This window comes from Clupea harengus, chromosome 8, assembly GCF_900700415.2.
Source record: "Clupea harengus chromosome 8, Ch_v2.0.2, whole genome shotgun sequence".
Lineage (NCBI taxonomy): Eukaryota > Metazoa > Chordata > Actinopteri > Clupeiformes > Clupeidae > Clupea > Clupea harengus.
This window is the reverse complement of record NC_045159.1, coordinates 24311712-24333965: the sequence shown is the minus strand read 5'-3', so window position 1 is coordinate 24333965 and position 22254 is coordinate 24311712. Positions and strand designations below refer to the sequence as shown.

The 22254-nt window shown below is 44.1% G+C and overlaps 2 protein-coding genes across 4 annotated transcripts in view; one reads left to right on the top strand and one right to left on the bottom strand.

Moving 5' to 3' along the window:
• Positions 1-14615, bottom strand: part of mtmr4 (myotubularin related protein 4) — a 53848-nt gene extending 39233 nt beyond the window's left edge. Inside the window, exons 1-2 of one of the 3 annotated variants that reach the window (XM_031572421.2) lie at positions 14443-14615; positions 5347-5439 (exon numbers count right to left, since the gene is read on the bottom strand). In XM_031572421.2, the coding sequence (XP_031428281.1) occupies positions 5347-5349 (3 nt within the window). In that variant the 5' untranslated portion in view covers positions 5350-5439; positions 14443-14615. Of the gene's footprint in view, positions 1-2122; positions 2338-5346; positions 5440-8330; positions 9830-14442 lie in introns of those variants that run through there. The other 2 variants (XM_031572422.2, XM_031572420.2) reach the window with 2 other exon arrangements.
• A 2344-nt stretch (positions 14616-16959) lies between these two features.
• Positions 16960-22237, top strand: hpda (4-hydroxyphenylpyruvate dioxygenase a). Its single transcript, XM_012822809.3, has 14 exons — positions 16960-17092; positions 17394-17420; positions 17542-17604; positions 18327-18431; positions 18562-18604; positions 18708-18790; positions 19003-19092; positions 19233-19339; positions 19538-19615; positions 19804-19966; positions 20291-20362; positions 20502-20624; positions 20827-20943; positions 21805-22237. Exons 1-14 carry the CDS (start codon positions 17090-17092, stop codon positions 21916-21918), a joined length of 1188 nt encoding a protein of 395 aa, XP_012678263.1. The 5' UTR covers positions 16960-17089; the 3' UTR covers positions 21919-22237.
• Positions 22238-22254: the final 17 nt, after the last annotated feature.

The window sequence follows — 22254 nt, the reverse complement described above, 5'->3', positions numbered from 1 at the left end:
TGTGTGTGTGTGTGTGTGTGTGTGTGTGTGTGTGTGTGTGTGTGTGTGTGAGAGAGAGATGAAAGCTACATACAGAGTGAGGGTGAGGCAGCCCATACAGCATGGTATCCAGTGTAGTTCCTTCAGACTAGCTTTAGGCTGCACACTGCTACACATTTTCTTTACTCGGGTTCTCTTCTCAGTAGTTGTATTGGGCCTCATTGGTTCTCTTTTCAGTAGTTCTATTGGGCCTCATTGGTTAAAATCCATTAAATCCTTCTGAGCTACTGATATTTTGTCTGTTTCAAAGGGAACTGCTGGTTCAGCGTGAAATTGTGACAAGTATGGCATGTATTTTACTATTTTCTGAGGATTCTTAGGAAGTATCTTACTATTTTCTGAGGAAGTATCTTAAAAACCTCAGATGTAGTGGGTGCGCTTATCTCTCTCAGTCTGTGGTTTAGCTCCCTGTGGATGTGGATACATGTTTAGTGCTGCTGATGAACAAACATTCTGTGCTCTTAAATGATGCCATTACTCTTACCATCCATTCTGCATGTATTCACCATCGGAATAACAGGATATATGACTTAGATCAAATATCCTGACTTCATCCTGTGATTGAATTCTTATATGGGTACAAGTGGTGCTTGGCTTCGCTTGTACCTTCCACTTCATCTATGCTACACTTGATATTGTTACCAAATTCACGTGATTTATACTTGAATGTTTAGCTTTACATCTACCCTAATCCTATAAAATCACTCTCCCTCTCTGATGAGAGTGCTTCATGTGTGCACGTGGCTCCATATGGCCAAATGAAAAGAGAGAAGGAGTGCATAATCATGGGGGGAAAAAGAGAGAGAGAGAGAGAGACTAGTTGAGGAGAGTGAGAGACTGAAAAGGAGAGCGAGTGAGTTAGTCAGTCAGTTGGTGAGCGTGTGCAGTGTCTCTGTGTCTCTCACACACACACACACGTCTGCGCTACTAATATGGCTTCCTATGGCAGCCCTGTTATTTTGGGAAAGGAGGGCACCCTCCCATTCTACTGTAGGCATGCTGCTGCTCTGGCTGCTGCCTCAGCCTGTCGCACACACACACACACACACACACCACAGACGCACGCACGCACGCACGCACGCACACAACTGTCAGGAGAGGGGATGGCTGCGCCCCAAGTTGCACGTGGCTCATGCACACAATGCCGTCTGCCGTACATGCATCTGTATCTGTGTGTGCATATGTGCATGCATAGTGTATGTGTGTGTGTGTGTGTGTGTGTGTGTGTGTGTGTGTGTGTGTGTGTGTGTGTGTGTGTGTGTGTGTGTGTGGTTAGCTCAGACTGATACCCTCCTGTGAATCATGCTGGATTCCCTTTGCCAAGACGGTAATGGATAGTCTTTATTAATAACACAGGGGAGGATGGGAGGGGGGGGGGGGGGGCAGTACAACACTCATCCGCAGCAGGGTAGAGAATCCCAGGGCCATCAGTCCGCCTCAGCACCCCAGCTACAGGGTCTTAAAATAGCCTCCACAACACAACCCTACTGCGTGGAACAGGCTAATAGGCAGACATGTATCCAACACAGGTACAGCGCTAGAGTCAAGCAGCATTAACCCGAAACCAGGCCAAGGATAAGCACATTCTTTCTCCAAAAGAGACGCAAGTGCACACACACACACACACACACACACACACACAATCATTAACCTTACACTGTAGATCATCAAAGCACCCACTCATCAGGCTCCGAAGTGGAGCAGCATTGAGAAGAGAACATCAAAAGTCACAACACTCCTCTTGAAACTCAAACTGATTAGAAGAGGAAAAGTGTTGCGTCTGTTCACCAACACCAAAGGAACTCCCACCGCAATCTCACGCCTCAAGTATAGACAGGCTTTAATGGCACTCACACACTAAAGTACAGACAAGCCCATAACAACAAACTCTTGCAAATCACCAGGACCCATGCTGCACAGTGGTGTGTGTGTGTGTGTGTGTGTGTCTGCTACTTCCCCAAACCCAACATCCTGCACTCAGCTAAATGTCAGTGCCATTTAACACTATTTCTCCATCCAGAAAAGGGAATTTGAACATAGAGCAAATAAGTGGTTTAACAAAGGTTATTTTTTTCAGCCCTACCTTCATTCTCTGCCACTGACTATCACCTTCCTCAAATCAGTTCCACGGGGATTCCTATCTGAATCTGAGCGCTTTTACCTGCAACCTGAAATGACCCACGTCTGGCTGAAATTTGACCCGGACTGTATGTGAAAGACTAACGGAGCGGCTCGTCTCAGAGACGAAAAAAAAACAAAAAGAGGGGAACACGCACACAGTCAGTCACTCTCTCGGTCGTTCCCACACACACACACACGCACAGTCAGTCCCTCTCCCCCTCACACACACACACACACACACACACACACACCTTGCATAACCTGATGATATCATACAGCAGAGCCTGACAAAGGTCCATGTTTACCTGCGCAGCAGGAGGTCACACTTCACTGCAGCACCAAAGGGCCATCAAACACTGTGTTCGTGTGTGTGTGTGTGTGTGTGTGTGTGTGTGTGTGTGTGTGTGTGTGTGGACAACAGCTAGGAACAAAATGACCTCATTGCCCCCCCCCCCTTTTTTTCCACGCAACGGAACCCAGCTGACAAGAGCGCAAACAGGCGGGCAGAACTCAATACGGGGGGTTTTGTTGTTGGGGCACAAAGGCATGTCCGCTTAGGAAAATGAGAGATTAGATGTTGCTTCACGGCGTCAGATTAAAGCGCTTGTGTTACCTGTGGAAAAGATAGTCGACAAAAAAGAAAAAAATGAAATAAAAATTGTAGACGCCTGTAAAATCTCCCACCCGTGGACCCTGACCCACTGTCGAGAGCACATTTATTCCCGGTCTTCTATACATACATGCTGCAGGCAACAAGATGTTCATGGGTGCGTTATGGATGTGGTGTCCTTGTTATATGCATACATTTCATGCTTCATTTTGTAGCATGAAATGACTATCACCTATTGCCTTTCAGGGCCACGCCGTGACCGGCTGAACCGTGAGGACTCCTGATTCTGCTCACCAGAGGTGAAATCCTCAGACAGGATGGGCACGGCTGCACATTGCCAGCGCCTCGCTGGGCACATTGTTTTTCGAGCGGAGGGGGCCCCAGTGACAATTAGGGCTGGCATACAATAAAGCGTATGCCCACACAGCCCGCACAAGTGCCATGGACCGGCGCAGCCCTTGAATATCGCCAAACGAGTCGCTGGGGAACGGTGAGCTCACCGCACGCCACTCGGGAGCTCCTAAACGCTGAATGGTTCCAATCAAATCAAACAAGATGGCTAAAGCCTTTGGATCCGGGACACATAGCCTGAACGCTCAGCCCTAGCCAAATCAACAGTATGGAGGGCAACGGCATGAGAGGAACACGACTGACTTCATGAATGCTGTGAATGCATAGCATTAAATAGGTCAAACCCGTCGGTTGCTTAAAACGTCCTGTACCTACGCATGGCACTGTGGCAGGCAGCAATCATTACTGGCCTTAAGCGCAAACTCATGAATGTACAAGGAAGGCGTGAGCACAGAGGGCTCATTGTTTATAAACCTCGCTTAAGCATTTAACAACCACAGAGTGGACCTAAACACGGGCATCACTCGGAACGGAACAAATCCTCGCAATGGAAAAACCAGCCAGTTCCTCTGCTCTGCATCCAAATGAAATGAGCGGAGGCGCACAGAAGGTTAGAGTGCTTGCAGCAGTAGTGCGCTCATAACATGCTGGCTACATCAGAGAGGCACAGAAAAAAAAGAGAGAGTATTTTAGAGAAAAGGCCCCAGTGTTCCATAAATCAGCATGGCACGTCTCTTTTTACTCACTTGCTTTCAGGGTGTCATCTCTGCTTTTGGCCACTAGGTGGCAATACTGGAGGACACCTGAACATAGAAATCCCTTCTGAAAGCGGTGGCTCTCAAAACTCACAGAATGACAGAAAAACGACCTGACAAGAATCCCTCCTGACAAAAGCAGCGTTCTTAGACTTCTGGGTGTCATTTCCACAGCATATCTTGTGTGGGGCTGCTACCTCACATCTGGGGTAATTCTCCAAAACTCTTTTCTTTTTTCGACAGCAGGTAAACAGGGAATGAGCCACTTGCGTTGTCTAGTCCCCCAGGTCTGGACCTCAATCAAGCCAGAACCACCTGGGGAGACGAGAGGCTTCACAGCACACACACACACACACACACACACACACACACACACACGTGGCACAAGATATAACCTGGGTCCCTTCCAGCCAACATTAAGGCTTTCAAAACATCCACCTCTCGCCGATGGCGCGTTCACAGATAACATCTATGAAAAGGCAGGAAGTGGGCAATGACAGGGTAACTCCAGAGAAGCCAGGAGAGTGGCACAGAGAGACAGATAACTGTACATCTAAAGTTCAAGTGAAGATAGAGAACGAACAGTAAACATTGAGGAACGCCCATGAGGTAAGGTGAGTGGATAATCTTATGAAAACAAGAAGAGCCAAACAGGCTAATGTGAGGATCACTCAGTGCCAGAGGTTGTGTCATGGCAAACACACACACACACACACACACACACACACACACACACACACACACACACACACACAGGATTTCATTAAGGCTCTGGGGACACCACACCCTTTCCACAGACAGGTAGAAGTTGATTTTAACCTACAGAAATGCGGGCCTCCATGTTTACGAGGCTGGAGGCCCACGTGAGCGCAGACTCGTGTTCCCGCCGCGGTCTCACTTCTGGCAACACCTGGTCTGAGCGCACACCAAACCCGTGACTCAGCGTTTTAACACACCCTTACGGTTTCTCTCCGCGCGGCCGGTGCGACTGTGACGGTAGGGTTTTGCAACCCCCTGTGTTTGATCAGCGGGTTTCCCCATACGGGCCCCCGCCACGGGTGCTCCTTTTCCGGGCCCTTCAGGTGTGTCAACACGGCGCCGCGGGTGCTCAAGGGCGCCTGCTCAGCATCCACGGTGTCACAGGGTTTGTGGCTGAGCAGCGGAAGTAGACGCTTCAAACTTTTTTTCTTCCTCATGGTCACAATAGGTCAGGATGTTGGTGCTCGGCGCTGCTTTGCCGTGTGTGACTGAGTATACTTGATGCATCATAATGTGTGGCTATGTATGTATTTGTGTGTGCATATGAGTGTGTGTCACTCCCTATTGCATACGGCTGTGTGTGAGTGAGCGTGTGAGAGAGTATGTGTCAGTGAGTGTGAGTGTGTGTGTGTGTGTGTGTGTGTGTGTGTGTGTGTGTGTGTGTGTGTGTGTGTGAGAGTGTGTGAGAGAGAGTGTGTGAGAGAGACTCACCATGGCGTGTGCTGTGTTGGGCGCTGACCCTCTCTGCTCGGGCTCCTGATCCGCTCCCACTGTGCAGCTCCGGTGTGGCAGCAGCAGCCTCTTCTGCAGAGCAACACACACATAGTCAGACGACACACACACACACAGTCAGATGACACACACTACACAAGGCTGCAGCAATGACAGATAACACAGGCGCGTATATTTCAGGCACATAGAGTCAAGGCAGTGTCAGGATTCAATGTAAATAGACCGACTTTCTGCATTTAAGACCATGCAGTTTGACGAGCTTCTATTCTGACCTTAATCGTTCTCTGATCTACAAACGGTGAGGTAAACATTCGGCGCTCGGCGTGAAACACGTGGACACAGAAGCTTAGGCCTCACGGTTGTAAATGAAGAACACAAGTTGGATAACCTGCGAGTCAAAAAGGATGATCGTCCAGACAGCCATTAGCACAAGCCAATTGAAGCGTCCAAATTAAGCACAGACTACTAGGTGTGGGCAGGGCGGGACTGTGGACACGTATGGCAGTCACAGCTGAGCTGGGCTCTACCCTGCCCACCCGCTGTTATCCTATTATAGGCTAAGCACTGCAAAGAGAAAGCAAAACTTTCTCCTGGGCAGCCCAGGTGCTTTGATGGTGTGTGTGTGAGTGTGAGTGTGTATCGAGTGTGTATGCGAGCGAGTGTGTGTGTGTGTGCGTGTGTGTGCGTGTGCGTTTGTGCGTGTGTGTGTATGCGAGTGTGTGTGTGTGTGTAAGCGAGCAGGTGGCTTTTAGGCGGCAGTCACCAACCGAGGCAGGAGAAGAGGAGACTTTACAATCACATCGCCCCCATTCACCACACTTTACAAGAGAACATGTACAGGAGCCAGTTAATGCATGCATCCCCATCATCGCTGATGCACACCCTACCCCTACACACCCTACCCCTACACACCCTACCCCCACACACACACACACACACACACACACACACACACACACACACACACACACACACACACACACACACACTACCCAGACAGACAGACAGACATAAACACACACCCCCCCTACCCACACACACACACAGACAGACAAACATACACACACACACACACACACCCTACCCACACAGAGACAGACAGACAGACAAACATACACACACACCCCCTACCCACACAGACAGACGGAAAGACGGAACCTGCTTCGGCTAGAATTGTTGAGTTCAGTCTGGACAAGTATGGAAGTCATTTAATAGTCATGTGAACAGTTCTAGCACAGTTCCCTGTGCTTCCACGCTATGGTTCACTGAACAGAGCCATACTTTATGATGTCAACTTTGGCTAATTAAAGAAAATCTTTGTTAGGATAATTGTAGTCAAAAGGATAATGTCATGTTTTCATGGAGTGATTTAATGGAGGACATTAGGATGGCTTACAGCTTAATGATATTCAATAGGTCCATAACATCCTATCAATCATCCATCTGCTGCCGTACTATAGTTCTCGATGCAGTGAATTCACATCTTCACCTAGAGTGCCTCGGTCAACATTGAGCTTTCAGCATCATGACATATATCGACAACTTGCCGTCGGGAGCATTTATGGCTGAGAAATGCACATTAATCCTGCTTAGTCTCCCCACGTGGCGCAATGTTATCTGCAAGTCAGTGATTTCCAGGCATGTTGTTAAAGCCCTCACTAAAATAAATGCTTTCATTTTCTAATGGTTTCATTTTCACTGTGCTATCTTATTGCCATGGAAGGATACGCCCTAGGCCACGACATGGTGAACAAGCAATCTGCTTTTATCTTAAATAAACTGACTGTGTTGTAAGACGCTGCAATCCTCACCAAGTTATTATAAAATGTGGATATAGGCTTACATGGACCTTTATAGATTCCTGTGAATGGCCTAGTGTGGACTATGACTATGTCCCACATCAAAATCAAGGCACAGCATGTACGATCTTGTAACAAGTTAATCTGATCTTCAGAAGGCTCCTGCATCAGCTTGTAGCTCTGCTCAAAGGAATTTACAATAAAAACGTAGTGATTCCAGAGCCCCTGCCAGCATTGCTGAGGAAATGACCGCGCAACAATGAAATGACTCCCATATCCGACGCTTCCGGCCAGAGTACAAGGACTGTAGCGTATTGTAGTGTGGTACGCTGCGGTTGCGGTCAGCACCTTGCCAAACATTCACAACAACGGCAGGTCCATTTCCCCCTCGTTCAATGGGAGCTGTATTTTACAAGAGAATGCCAAACAGTTTCCTCTCAAAACGTAGGTCATATACCTGTAATAAGCCCATAACTCCAATGGTTTCATTGACAATGTATGCTATACACTTACAATCCAGGAAATAGAAAATGTAAACTTTGGACCATATGTTTCTCCATACATGGTCTCAGAGCAGCCACCACAGAAGGACCAAACTAGCCTAATTCCAAACAGGTTAAGCCTGAGCCTAATAGAAACAAGGACAAACATAATATTTGCCAAGGACAAACATAATATTTGCAATTTTCACAGCTAACCGCATGTCAAACGGCCGATAAGGCACTCAATTACTCAGTCAAATCCCTGACCAAGTAAAGGTTGGTGGAATGCCAATCTTGCCAAACTGTGTGATACAGAAGTTTATAATTAACATGCAAGCTGCCATTTAACATCCATTAAATGACATGAGGTGGGCTGAACAGTGCGATTTAGACAGCAAACTTTCTGCAAAAATGTGTTAAGATGGCTTTACCGCCCCCACCCACCCCTGCGCGTGCCCAACTTCCCCAAAGTTCCTCTATGCCCTGACACACCCCCTCCGAACAAGTCATGCTGAAAAGGGAAAGTAAAAAAGTCTGCTAGCATTTCAAACTACCACCACTGAAACTGTACTCTCGTATCTATCTATCTATCTATCTATCTATCTATCTATCTATCTATCTATCTATCTATCTATCTATCTATCTATCTATGCCCCCCCGGCGAGCGGCTGATGTTTCTTACCAAGCTTTGAGTCGCGGGACAGACCCAGTGTTTCTAGAGTGTAGGCTACGTCCTGCAGATTAAGTCAGCCCAAGCAGAAACCTCAGCGCTTTTTCCCTGCTGGGAGACAGAGGGCTACTACTCGCTACCAGAGCAGCTCACTCCTCCCCTGCCCGCTCCTATTAAAACCAAGGCTGTGACGTCTCTCCCACTTGCTCTCTTTTGCGCGTGCACAGACACACACAGACACACACACACACACTCACTCTCCGTCTCTCACACACACCCACACACACTTTCTTCCACACTCTCATACTTGCTACCTTTAGACACATAACAAGCTGCTTAACATCCTGAGCATGAACTTTCCCATAGGCTGAGCTACTGCAATCACTCACTCACTCACTCACTCTTCGTGGACCCTAACTGAATACAAAAACCACTGCGGCTCAGTCTAGTTAAAGCAAAATGCAGGCAGGCTGACTGAAGGCACAAATGGTTCAATCAGATAACCTGACCAAAAATGAAAACAGCAAGTGGCATGATTAGGCAAATTCAAATGCTGTAGCCTGACCTATAGTTTTGAGTTAGAAGTTAGAAATAACGGGGCATCATTTTTCACACCGAGGTTCATATGTGATTATCTGCCTTCTATGCCTGCTAGGTCGGGCCAACACATAGCTGGGATTCCTGTTTCTTCACTTTGTGTGGTACCAGGCAGGTCTACGCTTGCTAGACCTTATTTAACTATTAACGCACTCAGTGCCGCGGGTACATATGATTCTTACAACCATTCAGCCTGGTGTATCCTTTTTACCACTTGAGTGAGGACGGAGCAGCACCCTTGAGCACACACACAGCAAGAGTGCCAAGGGCGTGATAACGGTGAAGTGCCGTTAGATTACAGAAGGTTCATTCATACCATGCACATTGTCTGTTATAACCATGCATAATCGTGTATAATGAGCTGAATAACTCTTTTGTTGAAGCACATTTTCACTTCAAAGAACCCCAGAAGCATACAGCCAGGAGGTCTTTGACATCGGCTGTGTTAGTCATCCTTTTGTGGTGTGACCTGGCTCAAGGAGGGACTCGAGAAAGAGCCAATGCCTCGGTTAAAATAACCTTTAGACACAAAGCCAATGGAAACCCTTGTGGAAAGATGAGGTTTTACCAGTGAATGCGTGATGTGGTCTTCTACACCACGTACTGGCCCTCTGTGCAGTTATAAGGGATATAGGGCTGCATTGCTCTAGAAGTGATCTTATCTTAGATACTTTGTAAACAACAGATTATTCTGACAACATCTTGATCAATGCCTCAGGAATGAGCAGTAAGCATTCCTGTGAAAGACCAGAAAGAAAAAAAAAAACCACACAAACATCATTTTACCAAGAAAGTAAAATGCTGAAATAGCTCAAACTTCTGCACATCAGGGAGGAAATGTTAAATATGTGACATTAGGCCTACAACTGCTTCAATGAAGTGACCTCTCATACGCCTCAGGGGGAACTGTTTGTGTGAAGCCTTTTTTCCCCCCCCAGAATGTTCTCAAAGGCTTGGTCTTCTCAGTTTAAGAAATCAGTGACACCTAATTAACATCATAGGTCATATTTAATAGGGGTGGGAAAAAAAATCGATTCTTCGATTTCTCTCGATTCTCTCGATTCTCTCTAGAACGATTCTGTCTCGATTCAGAAAAGTTCATAATCGATTTTTTAATTAAAAAAAAATATATATATTAAATACATTTTTTTTTTTTTTTTACACATTCATTTTGTGTTGAAATGCAAGCTGCACCGATTATTGCATTGTTAAAAGAAAGTCATAATTGTGACAAGGAAAAACCTTTTCTCTAATAAAAAAATAGGGAAGGTAATTCATCTGTTGGTGAGACTGAGTAGCAAACTCAAATGTTTTAAAAAAATCGAGATGCATCAATAATCGTTTTAGAATTGATAATCGATAATTGGTTTAGAATCGAATCGTTGACCTCTGAATCGGAATCGAATCGTGAGGTGCCAAGAGATTCCCACCCCTAATATTTAATCACCTGACATCCGTGATATAATCCTGAATCCAGTCTTATTCAGTTCAGTGACATCATGTCACATTACGCCTGCTCTGAGGCCTCTGCTTCACGGCGCAGCAGAAGTACGAGTGAAAAAAGAACTGCTTATTTTCACAAGGCCTAAAGGCGAAAACAAACTTTCCCCAGAAAGTCAACACAACGCCACAACAGGTCATGGGGTTTGGTCTGGTCAAAATGGCAGTGACAAAAAGCAGAAGTTGGTGAGTTGGTTTTTCCCAGATGCTATGGTGGGGGTGGTTCAGAGATTACACTTGATTTTCACTTCATTTTTCTCAAGAAATCTTTATTTATACGGTATTTATAACCGTGGAGGTCTCCGAAGCGAGACACAAACACACCCCTCAGGCAAATCTAGTAGTTCACATATTAACTTCACATAAACTCCTAATCAGACACTCCTCTGGACTGGGGAATTTATGCCCTAACCAATCAACCTATGATCACAAGTCCCGAAGACATATAGATATGGCTCTCAGTCACACGGCAAATATTACCCTATATCAATGTGCAGATGACAATAAGGTGAAATTGCCTACTCAAAAACGCCTGATAATGATGCTGTAAAACAATCAGGCCAACTAATTATTAACAGCGTACTGGTTGATAAAATACAAAGAAACATACCATTCAGGATGTTCAGTCATTTAAGAGAGGGAATGTAACTGAATGGCAACCTCAGTGTTTCCAACAGGTCTGAAATATACTTATGGCGGGTGTCTAGTGGCGTCAGGGTTAACATGAAGTACAAGGCCACTGCTGCAGTGAGCAGGGTTCGTGACCTGAGTCTTGAGTTGTAGTTTGTGAAACGAAAGTGCCAGTTTCAAAAGTTTTTAGGTTTTTACTATACAAACACTGACAAATATGACTTCACTGTTAAGTGGTATTTTAGTAGTATTTGTTTGAGAATCCTGTCTATGCTCTCCGCACTCACTAGGAGCATAGGTTTTAATTCTCCCTCCTCATTACGTTGCTCTCTCGTGGTTAGTATTCTACGTGATAAACTGAAGTTTAAGATACTCCTTTTAAAAGAGTGCTGTCTGAAGATCAATTTTAAACTGGGAGATATTAAAGTTGAGTGTAATCAGTTCTCATCATTTCATTCCCTTTTAGCTCAAGTACGCTCTTCCCCAAATAGTAAGCAACAGGAGACAACTCTTCCTCCTCCAGCCACGCCTGTTCGTCGCTGCCTTCATCCTTTTTTCTTTTGGAAAGAGCTTCTTATTTCCATAGCCTTCAAGTCTTGCCTTAGTGAATCAGCTGGCTAGCTACCATCAGATGCCAACAATGACAAGCTCTGTAAGCAATGTGCGCTCTCTGTATCTCTCTCTCTCTCGTGCTCACATAAAATGTGCGTGTGCCAAGTAGTGTGAAGTATATCTACTGCTTGAATGACACAAAGTTCAACCAGTTTTTTTCATTTCCCCCAGCTCAAATTTTTACACATATTACACATATCTAACTAATATTTGTCTTCCTGCTGTAAAACCAACTTGTGTGGGTATCTGTGCAGGTGATTTCATCTGGCTGAATGAGGCCTTTAAAGATGGCTCCAGAATGAAAATGTAAAATTGACCATATTCTCAGCAATCAAAAATCGTGGGACACGTGGTAAAACAAAAATCATATTAATTCCCATAAAGAACATAATCTGGTGTATAACTAATGTAAACATTGAAGATGTATCTCTTTACAATTTTTGCAGTTCTGCCCAGGCCTAACAAAACCCACGTCCACATCACATCCATCATCATCTATTCTATACCATGCTGACATTATTTTATGACAGGACCCTTACAACACAACCAATAAGACTGTATTAACTGGATATTGCACTTGCTTTAGGACATTCACCACAGAGAACATATTGATTGCAATATAACTAACTAACCACACATATTCAAGGAATCACTGCAGCTGGCAAAGGGCTTCCCTCACATCATATGATATGATATGGCTCTCATTCCTCCAAGCTAAAGAGTGAGAGATGAGTCAGCTATCAAGAGCTGCTTTTCAAGAAGTGGTCTGCAAGTGTGAAAATTGCACCTTTTTTTCTTGCACCACAGAGATGGTTTCGATCCACTGATGATGGAAACTGCTTTGCATGTACCAGAAATAAACCCCAAAACTGTCTCTTGTAGACTGAAGATAAGATCAAATGCAAAATTCTATCCTCAATATGTTCATGTCAAATCATTCACAAGTGGGCACATACCCCGCACTGTCTTTGCAGTTCTTCATTGAATTTAATATTATGACTTATGTTACCTACACACGTCTGCAAATACCTGTTAGCAGCAGAGGCGCAGATCCTCTGCTGGTGACGAGCGTCATGGATAAGAGCTATTTTAAGTGCAGTCTGACCTGTAACATGATCGTTGCCCATCAATTAGACATTTCAGCCGATGCATTGCTGCACAAGTTGCACTGCCCAGATTGACACCGTGCAAAAATTAATGAAGTTTTATTTCAAACTACATAGCGAGTGTGTTTCCCTTCAGTTGGGGACCCTTTCCTCTTTGCACATGGTAATGAGTTGTGTAAACATTCCAAAACAAATCGCCACGGTCACTGGCGCTACTACGTGAGTTACCCATCATACAAATCTACTCTAGCCCTGCCCAAGAGTTGTAGATCCAGTTGAACGATGTATTCATTTCTGACTGGACAAGAGTCATTCCATATTCACAGCTAGTAATCACTCCATGTTTGATATTCTTCAGCACTTGAATTGTAGAACGTCAACATTCCATTCATTCAAAGCGAGAGAGCAGAATTGCAGACATCGATTTTTATAATGCCACATTTGTTATCTATGAAGCGATGAAATGGGGCAAATTGAGGAAGGGGAATGTACAAATTAACGTGCAATGTAAAGACAGGTGAGTACAAACGAATGTGCACAAATAGCCTCTCTCACTCAACTTGGCTGCAGAGTGACACTATTCGTTGCTTGGCAACGCTTGACGCCGAAAACACAGGTTATTTTTTGTGACAGAGAATGAACAAACAAAATAGACAGTACTTTGTAGCACATGATAGCTAACAATAGCTTTGAAAACGCATAGTGAGGTATGTAAGCACTTTGACGAAATTGAACACAGTTGTAAAACAGTGCAGTGCAAGTTATGCAGCGCAAAGCTGTCATACAGAATTGCAGCTGCTACAACTACTACCTTGCTAGATAAGTTGCTAGTACAATGCACCATCACCTCGCATTTAAACACAAAATGTCAACGTCTGTTACCACCGCCGAAATGGTCGCCAAATATTTTGCTGGTGATTTAATTACACTTGTAACAAGATCAAACCCCCAGCCCCAAGAACACGAGTACTCGAGTAGGGGTACTTGCCCGTTTTATCTGTCGAGGATGTGACCAAAATGCACATCCCAAATTAAGACGCCCAACAACAATTTGCATCTAACTAAGCTGGCGCCATTCCCATGTTTCCCACTAACATTAACCTTTCTCTCAAATGGTGAAGTAATGCATTTCACAGTCCACCCATACAATGGTATGTGGTAGCAGTGGCTATCTATGCACACCAGTATTGTTTAGCTGTTAGCGATAGCACGCTTAATAAACTAGTATTCATTGCCAATTCGACAATAACATGTTGTGGCTACCACTGGGCAAAAGCGGTATTTTAAACGACTAATAGTCGCTCAAGTGGGAAACGGAGGGTGGAATGAATTCGACTCATGGAGATACAGCATTCCAATCGTTAATCAACCACGCCACGAAACAGCGGGAAGTCAATGAAAAGACTCTTGACATGCCGGTTCCATTTGTGGAAGGCGAGTCGTGCGCTAAGCCGGACTTCTTTACTAGTCGAATGTGCTAGGCGGCTACGCTAGCCATCATTCGATAGCTGAATGTAGCAATGGTGGAGAACCCTCGCTCACGAACTCGTTGTTAAATAGTAAAATTTGCGATACCCATGCGTCTCTTAACACTGTACGGTTACTGTCCAACAAGACTGGTAAATGCGAAAAATTACATTGTGAAATTATATAAAATAACACACAATCGAGCTACTCACTCAGAAAGAATCAGCTGATACAACGGTGACTCAGTACACTCCACAACTTCCGCATTCACTTGCAATTACAACCAGTCGCGAAAAACGAAACCTGAATTTTTTGACCAATAGCAAAGATTTTCAATGTAATCTTTCAGTCCTCTCTGCCAATAGCACTCGAGAGTTTAACAGCTGAAGTCATGTGTCAGCTGTACGTGTTGCGATTTACGTACGCTGCCTGAATGGTAGGAACACACCCACACCAAAGCCAATCCTAAACCAATGTGAGGAAGAGCCCTTTGGTGAGATTGAATGCTGCGTTCACACGTTCTCAGAGCAATGAAGGCTGCAAGTTTGAAAACTCGGATATCGCAAACGATTGTCACATTGCGTTTTTTAATTAAGCAAGATTGATTTTATGCAACAATATGTTTAGTAGTAAAACGTTTAATAGTAAAATATTTACAGTAGCCTAGGAAATTAGTCCACTCCCCGCAAGATCTCTGGATACAAATATATGCATTACCTAAAAGCAAAATATATGCAAACAATTTTTTAAAGTGTTATACTACGCGCTGCCATTGGTATCTTTCATTATTGGTTTAAATCTGAATTCTCGGATAACGTGCTGCTGACCTGTCCGTACCAACATTTTGACAAACACAGGAACGCAGCATAGGCAATATACCACAGCCAATAGAAAATCACAGCGCGGCACAATCTGATCACATGCTTCGCTGCATGGAGAGTTGGTCGTATCAAGAAATTCCCTAATGTTCTGTTAAAGAGACGGCCTTTCCCATACCCTGGACATTACTAGTTTGATCTAGCACGATACATATTTTGTTCCAAGCTAGAGGGAATTTGGTTGTCTATTTTTTGTCATTTAGCCAACCTTTCCTCAAAATTTATTATCAAAAATAACCAACCAGAAAAATAAACATTTTGTTCAATCCTTTTTTCAGATTACTAAAAGTGTAGACCTTACTATTCCAAAATGATTCATTTTATTTCAAAAGTAGCTTCTAATTTTGGAGGAGACAGTGAGATTTGTATAGCATATAATCAGTGCAATCCATGATTGTTTGCCCTGCCTATTGTGACACAGACAAACATTAGATAAGCAAAAAACACTTACAGAGGACATTCTGATTTGAAGTTTCAGAACACACTCTCTACTTTCTACAACATTCATAAGATTGAGAGTATTACTTTGACAATAAGAGTCATAGCCGAAGCCGAGGAACAAAACTAACATGTGCAAGGCATTGTGTCTGTGTGTGAGATCTGATCCGACAGGATGTGTATATGTGTGTACGTGACAATGTATGGACTAGTTTTCAGTTTACAGTGTTGTAGTTAGTGCTGGTGCTATTTTCGTTTCGACAGCCTTCTTTCTAATCATCACTGCTGTCTGACCTCAGACGCTCTTCTTACCAGTCAGCAGATAGGGCAGCTTTCACCTTTCCTCTGTATATTTGGCTTATGACATTTGACTCCTTTGGGGCCCGAGAGCACCCTCTTAACAAATTACAATTCACTATCAGGATGTATAATTAATAAGTAACCACATTTGATACCAGATAGGGAAGCAAAAGTACCTAGAAGTTTAAGTATTCTAATTGAATATTTCTAAGAGTTGTCTTTTGTAAATGCTGCACGTTGTTTGAAGACAGAATGAAAACAGAATGGCCAGTACAAGAGATGAGCACCGTTTCTTTCTTCAATGAATTATGGGTAAACAAGATCACTGTTTGCATTTGTTTGACACAAGTCAAAGTTACTGTTAACTGTTAACTGTAAAGTTACTTAGGTTCAAGTGCCAGTGTATCAGGTCTGTTGTTGTGTGTTTAGGAGCTGTACTGCACTTCCCTCTAGTGGCAGAATTGAAATAGTGACCATATTCTCATACTACAGTGTCTAATGTCAATACTGAGACAGGCACAGACAACCCGCAGGCTACGATTACTTTTAAAATGCAATATTATGGGTTTCTCATATTTACATCTATTCATCTGGCAGCCAGATGGCTTTATGGCTTTCAATTTACAAGTGTTTTAATATTCTATGCAAACCGCCAAATGTAAATCAATCAAATGTGTTATAACTCTACACAAAACGTTACATGCAACCAGGAACAAATCAATAAAAAAAATGTTTAAGGCTTAGGGGTTGGAGAAATTAAATGTTTGGGTTGTTGAGGAAGGGCTGGGCCGATCTAGACAGAGCTGGGCCATTCACTGGCTCATTCCACCACCATGGAGACCCTGAGAATAGCCTTACATGTCTACAGGTCTGCCGGTCTAACTGAACTGAAATAGACTGAAGAACCTTCTCAATGCCCCCCCCCCCCCTTTTTTTCCCTGCAGAAAATGACCTTAGATCAGGAAAGCATTTGTCATCCCAAATAAGGAAATGACAAGAATCAATATGGCGCTGGCTAGATGACAATGCCTGGCAAACATGAGGTGGATGTGACGGCAGCACCTCTGGAGATCACCTATGGCAAGGGGGTGGGGTTGAACACAGGACAGAGGGGTGTTGACCCACAGGCCAATCATCAGGGGGCCTTTGGCCACTACTTATCTGCGGGCACATGTCCCTGGCAATCGCTTTAGATCATTCTGGTGCCTCTTGATCGTCACAGGTCCCCATCACGGTCAACATCATGGTGAGTAGGTGCCAATGCCTGAAATAACATAGCATCTCTGAAACCTACTAATCCTAGGGCACTTCACCTCCATCTATTGTCTATTATCTATTCTGATAACATGTGATAAGTGGCTTAAAAGCAGAGAGCTTTGTAAGAAATGTTTCCTCATAATGACTAGCTAATGTATAATTATGGGGTGTCAGTTTGTAGCTGTGAATTATAAAAGAATATTTAAAAGAGAGAAAATCGTGCATTGTTCATCACACTCATTATTCCTGTGATAACTCATGCTTTAAAACAAACGTCTTTGTTCCTTCAGACTTCCTACACTGACAAGGGAGAAAAGGTAGATCATTTGGAATTATTCCTCAAAGACACCTGTGTTATGACTATTCATATTCATCACATTTCTGACAACGCCATTACGACGCACATACTAAGGGAATATTTGTCATTTACCGTTCTAGCCAGAGAGGGGCCGATTTCTGAGATTTCATCATCTGACCTTCTGGGTGGGCAATGCCAAACAGGTAATAATTCATGCTGAGCTTTCCAAAACTGCTTACTGTCAAGACTTTATATGGAGACTATTCAAATAATACCAATGAGTTTAGCTTACTGACCTTGCATTTGTAAAACCAACCAAAGACTCCCTCATCATCAGAGTTGGTAGAGACATGATTTAGTTCTTTCTTAGAATACCATGTGTGGTTTAAGTAAATAACTACAGGGAAATATGTTGAAATTGAAATTGCGAAATTGTTGAAACTGTGTCGTCCATCTGATGCAAGTCTGTTTGTAATGTTGGCAGACACCCAGTGAACATGCATGAACTAAACGATATGACTGTACTGTGATGTAACACATCAATGCGGTTGTTGATACTGACAAAACTAACATTTTTACAAAGAACTGCATGTTGTGGGTTGAAAATGGCTCAAACGCCACCCACCGTTTTAAATCATCCTGAACCTTGAAAGGCAGATGCTGATGTAGAGTCAATCATTTGGGACTTATCTACATCATGAAATGGGCAGTACACCTCCCCAGCCCCCTCCCTCAGGTGTGAGTCTCCTTTTCATTGGTCAATAGAGACTCATCATTCACAGGAGATTACGCAGCCCCACCCCCACGCCCACCCCCCAGCTGCTTGCCCACTTTTCCAAATGACGCAGTGTGTGGCTTTAGACTCAGAGCTATTGGTGAATTTACACTTTAATTGAATCTATCTCACTCCATGTTGTCTTCTTAGGCTGCTTCGTTCTACTGTGATAAGATGGGCTTCGAGCTGTTGGCGTACAAGGGCCTGGAGACCGGCAGCAGAGAAGTGGTGTCTCATGTCATAAAACAGGATAAGGTGTGTTCTCCTTCAGTACCACTGCCCTGCCTATCACACACCACCACCAGGACACTCAACAGACATGTTTACTCAAGGCTCATTCAAATATGAAGTTATATTTTTCATTTCTTTTTTTTGGTCCCCACAGATCATGTTTGTCTTCGAGTCCCCTCTAAATCCCGGGAATGAGGGTTGGTTTTTTGTGCTTTTACATCTCTTCTCTCTGAGTGCATACTTTTCAGTGCATTTACTAAACTGCCAGAAAATGACCCTTTATAAATCTTTGCTCCTCAGAAATGGGAGAACACCTGATGAAACATGGTGATGGGGTGAAAGACATCGCCTTTCAGGTGGAGGACTGTGACTTCTTAGTTAAGGTAATCTTAGTTGCCATGGATACATTAGTTGAAAACCCTTTTATTTGACAGGCCAGATCAGACAAGGGATAGTTTGATTGCAGAACTGATTTCAGAAGGAGAGACTTCTTGTTCACCAAATTCTCCAGATATGAACTTCCATGCTTGCACTATGTTGCACTTAAAACCTGTGCTGAGGCTGTAACTATGATCTGTTACTTAAATATTTACAGACAGCTCAGGAAAGAGGTGCTGCCATTGTAAAAGGCCCTTGGGTGGAACAGGACACTAACGGAAAAGTCAAATATGCCATCCTTCAAACGGTAAGGCACTTGTGCAAAGGTACCACACCAAACAATAACACCAAACAGAGGCAGGGATTCAGTTTCAAAGAGGCTGTTTTGCTAATTACAAATTGAAATAATGTTAATTATACTGTATGTTTGCCTCCACCCTCTGCCAGTATGGAGACACAACACACACATTGATAGAATACCTGACACCCTACAAAGGTCTCTTCCTGCCTGGCTACAAAGAGCCCCTCTTCCGTGATCCTCTTCTCCCCAAATTGTGAGTGAAATACTGACTAAGCACCCTGATAGACGATGTTTTCTAACCTCTGCAAAGAATGGATATATTAATGAGTTTTCTGAAAGGAGTAATTGATTAATGACTACAGGATAAACCTGTTTAAATCGAAGCCTCTCACACAAGGACTTAAACTTACTAGATCTATTTACTTTTTTTCAACTATCATAATATGTATAGGCCCCCTGGCGGTCTAAGTTTCATTGATCACGTCGTGGGGAACCAGCCAGATGACGACATGGTTCCAATATCTGACTGGTGGGTATCTCTCTCTCTCTCTCTCTCTCTCTCTCTCCCTCTGTCTCACACATACATATGTGTCAACTATTTAGTTCATCATTTGTCTGATCAACAGAACAATGATTAAAAAGATGTACTGACATAAGCGCTTATTTCACAGTTCGGTTACTTTATCTCTGGCACTTCTTGTCCAACTCTCAATCTAGGTATCAGAAGTGCCTAATGTTTCACCGCTTCTGGTCTATAGACGACAAGCAGATCCACACGCAGTACAGCTCCCTCAGGTCCATTGTTGTCACCAACTATGAGGAGACCATCAAGATGCCCATCAATGAGCCAGCCCCTGGGAAAAGGAGGTCACAAATTCAGGTGCGGTGCTTGAGATTTCACCGCAGACCTCACCGAAGGATTCGGCTGGACAGGTGGCCCAACACAGCCAAACAACCAATGGGTTGTAGGTTAAGGGATATAGTTGTACACCTCTAATTACCTTTGACTTACAATTTGCTACATATCACTTGATTACCGTCTTAAGACATCGTCCATTCACTACTAAAATGCAGATTTCATTTCAACAGTTTTAGCAATTTGAACATTTGCTATTTGACTGATTATGATAAAGAAGAGTGGGTCTCTCTGTTGTCTGCTGAACATATGTGGTGAGTGTCTTCATGAACACACTTGTTTCAACAGGAGTATGTGGACTACAATGGGGGCCCCGGAGTGCAGCACATTGCACTGAACACACCCGACATCATACAAGCCGTGAGTGTGTCAGTCTCAGCTCGCCTCTGTCTGACAAGGATCAGTTGAAATGAATCTGTTATGACAGCACAGTGATTGACAGGACCCATCTCATAATTAAAACCTGAGATCTGCCTTGTGTGTTTTGTTGTGGAGACAGATAGTGAACCTGAGGGCTCGGGGAATGGAGTTCCTCGCCGCACCGGACGCTTACTACGACAGCCTTCGGGAGGGCCTCAAGTCAGCCAAGATCAAAGTAAAGGAGGACCTAAACAAACTGCAGGTGAGCCATGGGGAAGCATTACCAAGTGGTGTATGGAATTTCCCACGACTAGTCAATGACTTCCGTGGTAGTGCTATGGATTTGGGCATGCCAGATTATAAGTACATGATGTTGTGAAAAAGGCTTTTGAGACAACTTGAACTGGATCACCTCTATGCATGAATTCTGTGATTCACATCCTTTATTTCCTGCTTGTGTCCAGGAGTTGAAAATTTTAGTGGATTTTGATGACAAGGGCTACCTGCTTCAGATCTTCACTAAGCCCGTGCAGGACCGACCCACTCTCTTCCTGGAGGTCATTCAGAGGAACAACCACTTTGTGAGTATTTCCAAGGAACAAGCATGGGAGACAGATCGAAGACCTTGACTTAGAGAAAGTCATAATTAGATCATTATACATCAATCCTGACGCCCAGCACTCACGGTTGTAAATGGACAGAAGCTATACATTACCCTTCAGCGATCACTCTCAGTCCCTCACATGAGACTCTGTCCCATGTGCTTTATTCACATGCAGAGGTCTAAGCCCCCAAAGACCAAATCAATCAATCCCCTCCTCTCAGCCAACTCCAGGCAGAACAGAAATCAAAGAGAATGCATTCCAGACCCTAAGTTAAAGAGAGCCTTCACACAGTGGAGCACAGACTGAGCTGTGCCACTGGCGTTTCTTTTACACACTACCTGTCGGGGCAGGCCCCCTTTCCTAGTCCAAAGGGGCACTTTTAACTGTGTGAAGTGGAAGACATGTCTGGTAGAGGACATTTCAGAGACAAGCAATCTCTTTTCAAAGATTAGGAGAATCTCAATATTTAAGGGGCCTCTCAAACATGGTGAATTTAGAAGCGAGTGTCACGGTACAGTGCTGTGCAGTGAGCGAGCGAAACACACGCTAGCACCCATGGGTTAGAGCCTCCTTGCCAGCACGCCCGCCTCCCATGTCCGAGGTTGGGAGTTCGAGTCGGGTGCTTGTCTAAACACTGCAGATTACACTAGGACACTGAGAACAGTTGTGTTGAAGTGTGGAACTATTGAGTCAATTTAGAAAAGTAGTCAACTGAGTAACATATGACAATGGTTGTGTCATTCAATAATGGATTATTATCTACTACTTCAAGTGAGTGTTTGCCAGGGGTGGCTCAACTGCATGGTGTTAATCTATACAATCTTGTATTTCTTCCAGGGCTTTGGGGCAGGGAATTTCAAATCCCTGTTTGAGGCCATTGAGAAAGACCAGGATGCCAGAGGCAATCTCACAGTGTTGACGCCAGAGGGAAGCTCCAAGAAGTTCTACTGACTCTCCTAGTCTCACATACACACACACACACACACACACACACACACACACACACATACACACAGTGTCCTCATATACAGTGCTCAAACATTTACCCTGCAGTACTGAGGGAAATGCAGACACACACTTACACACAGTTACTCCAACACGGCTGTTGGCTTCACATGTTCAAGGTCAAATCGTTTTTCTCGTATTCTAGCTTCTCTCATGTCTGCCGTTCGAACATGCCTCTCCCCTGCACATTGCCTAAATGTACAAAGCTTCCAAACATAAGATGGCGTCAGTTCATCAATAAAACCACTCTTATATCTTGCTCTTATTTTGCTTTCCCCATGT